The 13,185-nt window shown below is 34.8% G+C and overlaps 1 protein-coding gene across 10 annotated transcripts in view; it reads left to right on the forward strand.

Moving 5' to 3' along the window:
• The window catches only part of ZMYM2 (zinc finger MYM-type containing 2), a 163,692-nt gene that overhangs the window by 89,984 nt on the left and 60,523 nt on the right, over positions 1 to 13,185 (forward strand). For 7 of the 10 annotated variants that reach the window (XR_004965691.1, XM_036296747.1, XM_036296751.1 and 4 more), the window contains 4 exons: positions 760 to 831; positions 7,052 to 7,202; positions 7,668 to 7,783; positions 11,413 to 11,529. Coding sequence is in view for 9 of the 10 variants with exons in the window: in XM_036296747.1 (XP_036152640.1) it covers positions 760 to 831; positions 7,052 to 7,202; positions 7,668 to 7,783; positions 11,413 to 11,529 (456 nt within the window). In the remaining variant the exon portion in view is untranslated. The remainder of the gene's footprint in view (positions 1 to 759; positions 832 to 7,051; positions 7,203 to 7,667; positions 7,784 to 11,412; positions 11,530 to 13,185) is intronic. The other 3 variants (XM_036296744.1, XM_036296746.1, XM_036296749.1) reach the window with 3 other exon arrangements.

Here is a 13,185-nt window from a genome sequence, read left to right on the forward strand (position 1 = left end):
ATGTTGTGACCCAACCATAAAATTATTTTCGTTGCTACTTCATAACTGTAATGTTGCTACTGTTATGAATCATAATGTAAATATCTGATATGCAGGATGGTCTTAGGCAACCCCTGTGAAAGGGTCGTTCGACTCCCAAAGGGGTCGCGACCCACAGGTTGAGAACCAGTGATCTAGATGCTGGCACTGGAGACTATGAAATGCTTAACACTTTTCAGTTATTTTCATTTTCTTCAGAGTATCTTGATTTTCTGCAGACTAAGGATGTAAATTCATATGTGCTAGAAGCTGTCATATGTGCTTTAACATGAATTCCCCAAACAATCCATTTACAGACGATGAAAATTGTAATTGCATAACTTCCAAATCACTTAATTTAGAATACATTGAGATATCATTATAAGAATTATAGATTTTAATGAGATCTTGTCATGTAAGAGAAATAAGTGATGTTTTGCAAGGTCTGCTTATATCAGGTCAAATTTAAGACTGTATTTTTAATTCCTTATGCCATTACTATATTGTTTTATAATTAAGTTATTTTTTTCTATAGGGTAATTAAAATTATTTAATAATTCTTGTTTAAGTTGGGCAGTGGCACTGGGGCTACAACAGCTAGACATTTTTAAAAGTTGGAATGAGTTTGTAAGTCACAGAACAGGTAATTAAGAATACACTTTTACAGCTTGTTTATTTACTTTTCCATCTAGTAGCCTTTCTTTATATGTTTTTATAAAGTGTTTGAAAATCTCTTTTTAGGTAGGTAGCCATCCAAGCTTTCTGAAGGAGGTTCGAGATCACATGCAAGACTCTTTCTTGATGCAGCCTGAGGTGAGTAGGAATGTTAAGGCCTGACAATTTCATGCTGTTGTTACTGTTGTTACGGTATATCTGAACAGCCTGTGATTTCTTGAGTGCTGGCACACTTCGGACATATTGAGCTTCAGTTTTTGACCACCTCAAGGAAGTGAGCATCACAGTAAACTATGTCACGAGAACTTTTTATTTCCCAGTGCACATAAAAATAATGTTTTTATTATTTTTTAGAATAATAAATAGACTGCTCTGTAGTCTATTAAGTATACAATAGCATTATGTTTAAAAAAATGTACATGCCTTAATTAAATTATTTACTGCTAAAAAATGCTAACCATCATCTGAGCCTTCAGTGATCCTTTTGCTGGTGGAGGGTCTTCAGTTTGTAAAAAACTCAGTATCTGAATCACAATAAAACAAGATATGCCTGTATGTTAAAATTTGTTCACTTAAAATATATCAGATGATTGTTTTCTTATTTTATCTTTATGACATACACAACCTTTCTTATTTCATTAAATTTTACATGTATTTTTTGTTTGATAAGATCATTTGCTTTTAGGTATTTATGTTGCTATTATCAAATATACTTTTTTAATGCACAGTACCTTGTCCACAATAGGAATTTATTTATAGGATATCAAAGCCCGTCTCTTTAGTGCATGCTTGAAAGGTAAATAAAACCCTTTTAAAAACATAATTTTGAAATCTATATTCCCATTAATCCAAATGAATAAATTAGCACATGAATAATAAATGCATACAAGTAGATATAATTTTAACTGTAGTACGATGATCAAAATAATGAATTTTAATTTGATATAATACTGCTATCTCATTAATCTATAGACCTTATTCAAATTTTGTCTATTAATGTCCTTTATAGCAAATGGAAAAAAAAGATTACTTGTCTGGGATCCATGTAATCCAGGATTATAGGCTATTTCATCAAATTTTTTTTTAAAAATCTTTTTCCTCCTCTATTCCTTTGAGACCCCAATCCCAGATATATTAGACTTTCTGCTATTGTCTTATAATCACTATGGTTCTTTTTCCTTCATTTTGGAGAGTTTCTATTATTGTATCTTTGATTTTACTGATCTTTAATCAAATAAACGTAATCAAATAAAATACTGTGTATTTTTTATCTCAGATCTTGTATTTGTCATCTATAGAAGTTCCATCTGGGTATTTTTTATATCTTCTATTCCTTGCCTCATCATATTCATGTTTTTCTGTACTGATTTCTCAACTATGTCGGCATATTTATAATAGCTCTTTTAATATCTTTGCATACTATTTGCATTTGTCATTTCTAGATCTGTTTCTACAGCTTGACTTTTTTTATTTCTGTATAACATTATATTATGTTTTGTGCAATTTTTAAAAGCCATTTGTTTCATATCTTCTGTCTAGTTTCCTAGTTGTTAATGGTGGGAGGTTACATCTAGTCTCTGTTATTCCATCATGGCTGTGGATGGAAGTCCTATCTGCTTTAATCTGGATCAGTTCTCCAGTCTTTCATGACTTTGACATTTTTACATACTACAGGATGCTTTGTAGAGTGCTCCTCAATTTGGGCTTTTCTGATATTTTCTAAGGAATATATTGAGGTCATGTATTTTTTGACATCATAAGTGATATTGTATCCATTTTAGTGCATCACACCAGGAGGCACTTGATGTCTATCTGTTGACTTGGCTCACTTAGCTAAGGAGGTGTGGGTCGAATTTATCTAGGATACCATTGCTGTTCTTCCCTCTGTTTATTAATTTTTTTTTTTGGTGTATATATTATAGTCTATAAATATTCTGTTGCTCAATAGATGTTACACCGAATGTTTTTAGCATCCATTGTCAAATAGAAAAAATTTAAAAAATTACAAGTAGTATGTGTGAGTTGAAAGAAAAGTTATAAACTCTACAATAATGAAGAAAAGTAAAACACGATAGTTTATCAATATTTTAGATGCTTTTTTTCCTCTGTGTGAACATCTTCTACATAAAGAGATACTATTACAGTTTATTGAATAACTAAAGTACATATAAGGTTTACTTTAATTTATCTTTTAATCTTCACAGTGTAAAAATTTGTGCAATATCATGTCATGTTAAAGTTTTATCACTACTCTAATCAGGGTTCTTCACTATTTTCTGCTTTTGACTCCTTTAGTAATATGGATAGACCATTTATCATAAAATGCATAAAATAGAATATTATGACTAGAATTGATTAATCAAAAGTTATTGAAACATTTCTAAATATTTTCAAATGTGATACATACTTTATTAATGCACTAATAAAATATGGTAATAACTGCAGTGTTTTTTGAAGTAACGTTGAACATCTGTCTATATATATAAACACCTAAGTGACTGTACTAGCACAACTGATCGACCAGTCGTTATGATGTGCACTGACCACCAGGGGGCAGACGCTCAATGCAGGAGCTGCCCCCTGGTGGTCAGTGCACTCCCACAGCCAACCTCCTGCAGTCCCTCCTCCTCTCCCTCCCCCTGGCCAGCAGGCCCTGAAAGGCCTGCCGCCCACTCACTGTGGTGGCGGTGCAGCCGCGAGGGAAGGAGGAAGGGGGTAGGAGGGGAACTGCACAGTGGCAGGGCGCCAATGGTGGCATCGGCGTCTGGCATTTGTTCCTTCCGTGCCCGGCCTGGTGACCTTTGCCTTCTCTCCCAACCCCTCCAGGGCCTTCAGGCCCTGGGCTGGGATGGGGAACTGGGGGTGGGTGGCGGCGGACGTGGTCCCTTTCCCCGGGTGTGGGGGGCTGAGGGTCAGTTGCCAACCTCCTGCGGTCCCTTCCCTTCCCCTGGCCAGGCCCAGGAACCCCACCTGTGCATGAATTCGTGCACTGGGCCTCTAGTAATAATATTTTGAGCTAACTGCCAGTATAATGGAAAAAGCTGGGGATTTTTATTTTTGATGAAGTTGCAGGTTCAGTTAAAACTATTGTAGTTTGTTGCCTCCAATTAGAATGAAGGAGAATTCCACATTGCAGTAGATGTTATTGAATGTAAAGATAATACATTTTTTCCATGTAACACTGTGGAGCAAAGTTAAGTTGTAGTTGAATGTGGTTAGGAAGTAGGATCTGTTCTGAATATATCTTGGTGCCGTTTTCCTAGGTTAGATTTGTAGCAACAAGTATGTGAAATCTTTATCTCTTGAGGATCTACCCATGTTGTCCACTTGCTTGGTCAAAATATTCTAAATGAAATGTATTACATGTAAAAGAAAAATTGGGAAATTTTAAAATCCTGTAATGGTTGTTAATTTTGATATTAATGTGGAATTGGTTAAAATTAAAATGTAAGGCACCTTTTCTCAGTAGCCTGAAAGTGAGCCAATTTGCTATAAACTCCCATTATATTTACCTTACTGATAACTTGTTTCAATCAATTCTACCTCATGCTTTCCCCCTAAGTAGGTTTCTTTTCCCCCTTGCCTAAATGAGGGAATATATTACTTGTGAATTTGTTCTATTTAATTTCATTCATTTAAATTACATAATGCATATTTATAGGACACATAAAATTTAAATATGGCTATTTTGATTTTTTTGTTGTTGTTGTTGTTAATCCTCACCTGAGGATATTTTTCCAACAAATTTTAGGGAGAGTAGAAGGAAAGGGGAGAGACAGAGAAATACATTGATTTGGTTGCCTCCTGCCCGGGCTCCGACCAGTACCAGGGATGGAACTTGCAACCCACAGGCTCTTGCAAACCCAAGACCCTTCAGTCCACAGGCTCTATCCATTTAGCTAAACCGGCTCAGGCTATTACATATCAAGCAGAGAAAACATGGCATAAACCTTTATTTCTTTTTTTGCTGATGTTCTTCCATTAAATGGGACCTTCTGTTTTTGTAGTAGAGGTAGTTATGAAAGTAGCTTTGTTGAAATATTTTCAATATTAATGATTCTGTCTTTCTGATAGTACCTTTTCAAATAAAAGTATTTGTCAGTGTGGACCACTTGCTTATTAGCTTCTTGTTTACTTCACCCAGTTCGACTGATAATACTTTTAATTTTGTTACGTCTTCAAACTTACTATTCTACCAATAAAATCATTGTCAACTTGAAGAATGTTTCTAATGAAGTTAAAAAAATTTAATCCAAAATTAGATTAGACAGTTGGACTTCATTTATTGAATAATATATTGGTAAAGGAATTCCTCACAGGTGCTGCTACATGGAAGTCTTATGCACACATCTACTGGGAGTGATCCTGAGATACAATGGCAGGTGTCCTGATGTTTTTAGTATTCTTAATTTGTACTGTGGTATCAGATTTTAAACATTCTTTTATTTTCCATTTTTGAATTGTTTTCTTTGATTCCCCCCATCCCCAATATAACATTTAAATTATTATATAGGCCTCAAGAAAACATGTTGCCTTTCAAACACTGGGAGAGCTAATAATTAGATTTAATAAGTTATTTCTTTCTTGTTACTATTATTTTGTTATTGATAAGTATTTCTTTCTGGAGCATATGAGAAATTGAAGAATGAGTTGATTTCCACTTTGAAAAGTAAAATTTAGGACTTCCTTTAAGAGATATTTTAGTAATGGGAAATAGGCAGCAAAAATTATATTTTATGGTACCAGAACGAATATAACATACCTTCTTGGCACATCAAGAGTTCTGTTTTCTCATATCTGTTCTATTTATTGTATGCTGAAGAAGTATTTTTTATTTCTTTTTTTGGCTGGTGATGTTTTTACTTATTTTTTTTTGTTATTGTTTTTTACCTCCAAATTATTTATTGTCTAAAATACTTTTGTGCTTGTGAAATTTATCCATTTTATTTTATTTTTGGCTCGATTGTTGTGTTTCCTGACATTTGTTAGTTTTTTGTTGTTTTTTTAATCCTCACCCAAGGATATGTTTTTTCCTATTGATTTGAGAGAGAGAGAGAGAGAGAGAGAGAGAGAGAGAGAGAGAGAGAGAAGAGAGAGAAGAGAGAAAGGGAGGGGTAGGGAAGGAGGGAGGTAAGGAAGGAAAGAAAGAAACATTGATATGATAAACATCAATTGGTTTCCTCCTGTCTGTGCTCTGACTGGGGATGAAATCTGCAACCTAGATATGTGCCCTGTCCGAGAATTAAACCCGCAACCCTTTCTGGTGTATAGTCCAAGTTCCAACCAAGAACCACCTTGTCAGGGCCCTGACATCTGTTATTTATCCATCTGTGAAACATTTTGATTTCTTCTTATGTCATCATAGTGTACTAGATTATGTTGGATATGCAGATGAGTGAGATAATCTCCACATCAGGTGGGAAGGTGGATACAGTTATTTTGCAACATGATCTATGATATTTGATTTAACTGATGGTGACAGTTCTGTAACTGCTCAGAAGAGATCATAGTTGCTCTAAAAGGCTCCCTCCTCATCTTTGATGTCTAATTGTGACTATCAAGTAAATGTTTTAATAGAAACACACCAGTTCATCCAAACTGTACTTTTTATAAGACTATATATCAATAATTGCTTTTGCCTAGCAGTTCTCAAAGTGTACCTCCTTTATCTTCATATATTCTGTCTCATTGGTCTGAATTATATCGGTGTTGGCAAATAATTCATCCTTGGCCGAAGGATTGACTTCATTATTATCTGTTGACTAATTATTAACTTTAGTTAATAGCCAAAAATCATTTTGAAAGTTTTTTAATCTAAAAATTAAAAATTTTTATTATGGTTGAATAAGGTTATAAATGTAGTAGATAGGTGGTAAATCAGTTTTAAGAGAAATTCCAAAAGTGATTGCACATCAGCAGCTCAATAGAATAAGTATTTAACATCTTCAAATTATTTTCTCTGAAAGACTGTGTTCATTTGATTATTAATGCTTACATTTTTAGGTCCATTTAATTTCTTCAGTCACAGGATAAAGAAGTGTGTCTTTATTATAAACAGAAAACATTGTGTCTTTGATTTTCAGTTGTTATTTACCTCTCTGTAGGGATTCTGTTAAATTAATAGAGAAAACACTATTTTTGAAGGGAAGTTAGCTGAGATCATTACTTTTGTTTGAATCTGATTTAGCTGCATTGCACTTAACAGCTTGCATCCAGGTGAAGATTTCTGACCCACTAACCCCGATTAGAGATTAATAGAATTGTTTTGCAGAGAGAAAAGGTATAATGAAAAAATACAATGATTTTTTTTAGTTAAATTATGGTTTTCTTAATTATCTTTTTATGTTTCAAATTTTAGAAATATGGAAAACTGACCACTTGTACTGGTTGCCGAACACAGTGCAGGTTTTTTGATATGACTCAGTGTATAGGTCCTAATGGATATATGGAGCCATACTGTTCCACTGCTTGCATGAACAGTCACAAGACAAAATATGCAAAATCACAAAGTAAGTTTCAGGGATTTGGGCTGTTAAAAAAACTTTAATAACATGACTAATTTTCTAACTACTTTCCTTTAACTTTATTCTTGTGCTTGTGCTAATTACATAAATTTTTATTTTTTATTATCACACTAAACTATATTACTGGAAACTTTAATTATTAATGTTTTGATCATTCCATATTTCTTTTACAATTATTGAAGTCTGTCCATGCCTGTGTTCTTAGCTAAAACTTTTTCCATCTAAATATCTAAAACTGAGATTGTTTCATGTATCTGTGTGTTTTAGAGACATAATAGACTCTTTTAGGACAATACTTTTTAAGGTATAAATAAATAATTTTGGAAATTAAAGGATAGTTTACAGAAGGTTCCATTAAGAAGCTCTTCTGAGGGTAATTAAGATATATTAAAAAAAGACTTTTCTTACTTTATAAAGAAATCAGTTATGTATGTACCTTTTCTCTCCTAGGTTTGGGAATTCTTTGCCATTTTTGTAAACGAAACTCTTTACCTCAATATCAAGCCACAATGCCTGATGGAAAACTGTATAACTTTTGCAATTCCAGTTGTGTGGCTAAATTTCAGGTTTGTTATTTATTTTGCATAACCCTTACCCTAATAAAATAGACCTAGAAAATACAGTGTAATATGCTTTGACTTTACTTAATGTGCTAATTTTTTAGTTAGTTTTGTTTTTTAAAATATATTTTTATTTACTTCAGAAAAGAAGGGAGGAGAGATAGATACATAAATGATAAGAGAGAATCATTGATCGACTGCCTCCTGCATACCCCAAACTGGTCATTGAGCCCCAAACGTGGGCATATGCTCTGATGGAATTAAACCGTGACTTCCTGGTCTTCCTGGTTCATAAGTTTATGTTCAACCACTGAGCCACAAAGGCTGGCCAATCTTTTTAGTTTGTTGAGGGTCACATTGGTAGGTGGAGATTTTAGAGTCACAGCAGACATGGCTGCCCCCAGCTCTCTACTTAGAACTTTTTTGTTCGTTAATCTTCGCCAGAGGATATTTTTTCCATTGACTTTTAGAGATAGTGGAAGGTGGGGGGGCAGAGAGAAAGATCAAGATCAAAGTGAGAGACACATCGATTGGTTGCCTCCTAAATTTGCCCCGGGTGCCCTGATCAGGGCCTGGGATTTATGCTCTTACCATTGCACTACTGGCCAGGGCCTAATTGACTTTTTAATTGTATTTATGACATAGACTTTGTAGGAAAGAAAACACCAAAATTTAGCTCCATGTCTGATGTGTAGTATTTTCTTAGTAGATGGTTTGAATAACATCATGTGATTCTTATTGGGGAATTCTGTTTTATGAAGGACGTAGGTAGTATATTTAGCTTGGAAGTAATAAGCACAAACGTTTTCTTCATATATTAAAAATATGGCAGGTATAAAGGGGATTGGATTTTAATACAAGACCAGTTTTAAGGAGACATTTTTCATTTTGTTAAATGTAAAGGTCATCTTATTTTGGTAAATTGTAAATTTTGGCATATGGATAGCCTCAAAGAGTATTACTGGAAGTATTCAAACTTAAGCCTGTTGACTAGGAAGGATAGTTTAGAGAGGATTTAGCATTAGTTAGGTGGTCGGAATAGGTTTAGTACCTGCTCTGAAAATTTTAGGGTATTACACAAAATTTCTCACCAGTGCACAAAGCAGTGCATCATGAGTTCATTTGATCAACAGTTCTGTGTTGCAGGCATTGTGCTCTGTGTTAATTTATTTAAAATGAAAATGCAGTCTCGTATATATTGTAGTAGTTAACAGTTATTGCATTTAAGTTGAAGTGGTTTTGAATTCAGCCTGGTGAGAGTTATTTTTGTTAGTAGTTATATCCTCATCTGAGCTTAGGTGATTACCATATTCAAGATTAAACTTTCATTTTGGAAGTTGAGATATGGCCATTGATAACACCCTTAGAGTGGCAAGTACTGCTTCTGACTTGTTGGCTTATCCATAAAGTAGACATTAAGGAATAAGGAGTAATTTGGTGAGTGAAGGACAGTGTCTTTGGCATGCTGCTTGTCATAACTTTCTTTATTCCTTTTTGATGTTGGGTAAACTAAAATGTTAATGGAAAATGTTTTAACTATTTTTTTCTTTTGATTGAAACTTATATTGCCCAGGATTTGATGAGACCATTTGTGTAATAGTACATTGTATATTTTAAAGAAACACTGAATTTAGACTTTGACTTCTGAGGGATGCATGCAAATAAGCCTGTAGGCAGCCTCATTGCTTTGTGACTCTGTATAAAAGTAGTGCTAGATTGACACATAGAAAAGCAGCGTTTTTTACTTTTTCTTTATTTTAAAGCAAATCATAGATTTTGAACTATATGTCTTCATTAGATGATTTTCCATTCTGAGTTTTGAAAAAATAGCCCTGACCGGTGGCTCAGTTGGTTGAGCTTCATTCTGTACACCAAAAGGTTGTGGGTTCGATTCTCGGTCAGGGCACATATTTAGGAGGTTGTTTTGTTCCCAGTTGTGATGCCTACAGGAAGAAACGGATCGATGTTTCCCTCTCACCCTTCCTTTCTCAAATCAATAAAACATATCCTTGGGTGAGGTAAAACAATATTTTAAGAAAAGTTGTGAATAAATAATTTTAATGGACTTGAATTTTCTTAACAATAGTTAAGGTTAATGGCAGTTTTTATTTAAAAATTTTATTCATCTGATAGTTGCTGTCTTAAATCTGCATGTTTTATTTTTAATAACAAATTTTAATTGTGTAGAACAATGCAGAAATTTTAAAAATGATAAAGATTACAAAAAGAATAAAAATGCTACAGGTGGTTTTCTCTCCACTGCCACATTGAAAAGAATTTTATTAACTATTTCCTACATTCACAAGATACGTAATATGGATTAAAGAATGAAAAGTAAATATCATTGTACTCCCCCACTCAGATTAGATTAAAACTTTTAAAGCACATGTGTCCTTATATCTTCTTCTATGCTATAAATGGTTTTAACTTGTAAAATAAATATAAAAATAAATTCCTTATATCAATGCCAGTCTATAAATCTTTTTTCTCTAACTTTGTATATGAAACGATCCACTTTTACACGTAATATAGGCTGGCCCTGACTGGTGTGGCTCAGTTGGTGAGCTCGTCATCCCTGCACCTAGAGGTCACCGGTTTGATTCCTGGTTGTGGCACATACCTGGGTTTTGGGATCGATCCTGGTAGGGGGTGTGCTAGAGGCAGCTGATTGATGTTTCTCTTATCTCTCCCTCCTCCCCTCCCTCCTTCTTTCCCTTCCTCTCTAAAAATCAATTAAAAAAAATAACATAGATAGTTTTTCATTGATGGACTTAGGATGACAAAGATGGCAGCAGTGCAAGTGGGACTGGTCAGCTCTGTGTCAGCTGTTAGGGCTAGGTTTAAAATGAAAAATTTTATTTATTGATTGACTGATTTTAGAAACAGAGAGGAAGTGGGTGGGAGAGAGAAACATTGATTTTGTTGTTGCACTCATTCCTGTGTTCATTGGTTGATTCCTGTATGCCCTGATGGGATCAAACCTGCAACCCTAGCATATCAGACAATGCTTTAACCAACTGAGCAACCCGGCCAGGGCCTAGGGTTTAAATTTTTATTTACTAGTTCAGAACTTGGTTAAACAACTTCACTATTATTTGCTTACATTTTCTTTTCTATTTTCTGGTGCTTTTTTTACTTTTTCTTTTTTATTTAATCCTCACCTGAAGATATTTTTCCATTGATTTTTAGAGAGAGTGGAAGAGAGAAGGAGAGACTGTTGAGGTACATGCCCTTGACCAGAATCAAACCTGGGACCCTTCAGTCCGCAGGCAGACACTCTATCCACTGAGCCAAACTGGCTAGGGCTGCTTACATTTCCTTTTTTTTTTTTTTTTTTTTACATTTTTCTTAAAGAGAAAAAAGAAATCAGGATTGGTATGATCCCCCCCCCCCCTTTTCATATATGTTTAAAATTAGTAATCCTGTGATAAATGAATTTTAATTTTTATAAGACATACTTAATATAGTAGTATACATCTTAAGGACAAAATTTAGAAATGTAATTTTATGTATTGAAATACTTAAGCAGAATACATACTGTTTTCTGGACATAGTCAATATTTGACAGTTGTCATAAATAAAAATTCCAAAATCCATATCAGACTCAGTATATTTTGTTCTTTGTTTTGTTTAAGGCTCTAAGTATGCAGTCATCTCCAAATGGCCAGTTTGTAACTCCGAGTGATATTCAGTTGAAATGCAACTATTGCAAAAATTCCTTTTGTTCAAAGCCAGAAATCCTGGAATGGGAGGCAAGTCATATCTTGTTATGTATATTATCTAGTAAAATAATTATGGCATTTCCATCTGAGAATTTGTTTCCTAGTAGATAAGGATCAGTTTTTCAGATTTTGTATATCATTAAGAAAGAAAAGATGCTGTCATTAAATATGATGCATCATCATTTTTGAATCATTTACTTATGTGGGAGCGGCACTAACAAAAGACCTATTTTGTTTTTTTCAATGTAAAACAAAATTATTGAAGTCATATTCACTCTGTATTATGTTCATAATAGTGTATAGGGTGTCATCTATGCAGTATTTTCCCCATCTCTCCCTTATCTCTTCTCCTCTACCCCCCATCCATCCTAATAAATATTTTCTGTGAACTCTAATATCTTATATTACCCACTACCTGTAAAATAAAATTTGCTTATCATTTACCATATTGTCATTTAACATTTTATAATTTTGTTTTAATAACAGACTCCTAATATAAATCTATTTTCCCTTTTCATCATTCTTACCTTCACCAATTTATTAATTTACTTTGCCATATCTTTTTGCCATTAGCAAAAACTTTGATCACTAATTTTTCTTTCATTAAGGGGCAGTAATAGTGGATGGATAGATGGACAAGGTGGCCCTGGTTGAAAATTGCTTTTTGAGCACTACTTATCTTTGGCCCTTCTTTCTTTCACCTTTTTTTTTTTTTGAGAGCACATAGTATATAAAACTAGAGGCCTGGTGCATGAAAATTCATGCACTGGAGGGGGTCCCTCAGCCCGGCCTGCCTCCTCTCACAGTCCGGGAGCCCTCAGGGGCAGGAGGCGACCTGGCGATCAGGGGAAGGTGATGCTCCCATCACACCTCTGCTGCTGCCACTGCTGGCAGCACAAGCCTCGGCCGGCCCTGGTTCCCTGAGTCTCGACCAGCCCTGGTTACCTGCACCTCAGGCGGCCCTGGGTGACTGGGAGGCTAAGGGGACTGGGTGCGGCCATCTTTGAGGGGGGGGTGCAGTCAATTAGCATATTCCCTCATTGGCTGTGGGCACCACCATCTTTGGGACAGCATGAGGGTCAATTAGCATATTCCCTCTTTATTAGATAGGATGATACAAGGTGCAGTACTAACAATAGCTCCTGACCCAAAACTTATTAGTGGCTGTTGGCAAGTCTTAGGTGAAAGGAGATTCCCAGAAACTACACAATTTTTAAAGTACTTTGAATATATGAAATTTCATTATTTTAGCACTTTAGTCCCTAGAAAATTTTCTAGTTTGTTAATTTGATTGGTGTAATCTTAAGAACATTTAAACCAATCATTCTTTGAGACTGTTGAGGCACTCAGTGATGATTTTTAGTGACTAAAACCCTTTTTAGATCTTAGCAGGAAGAATGTTGAATGTCCAATAATTAGAAAGGACAAAGGATTAATGGGGAATGAGGAAATGAGCTCATGAGCAAGCACATAAGAATAGTATCATACAGGAGATAAATTGCCCTGATAATACTAGATGAAAATGATGTTCTTCTCACCCTCTCCATGTCAGCACCACCCTGCCTTTGCAGTCTTGTGCTGTGTTGCTTTTATTTATTTGGCGGGCAAATATTGGAAGGAATTAGGAAACACCATTAAATTGAATGGGAATTGTGCCTGACTCTCAGGTGATTGAGAACTTGGAGG

This window comes from Myotis myotis, unplaced genomic scaffold (assembly GCF_014108235.1).
Source record: "Myotis myotis isolate mMyoMyo1 unplaced genomic scaffold, mMyoMyo1.p scaffold_m19_p_3, whole genome shotgun sequence".
Taxonomy (NCBI): domain Eukaryota; kingdom Metazoa; phylum Chordata; class Mammalia; order Chiroptera; family Vespertilionidae; genus Myotis; species Myotis myotis.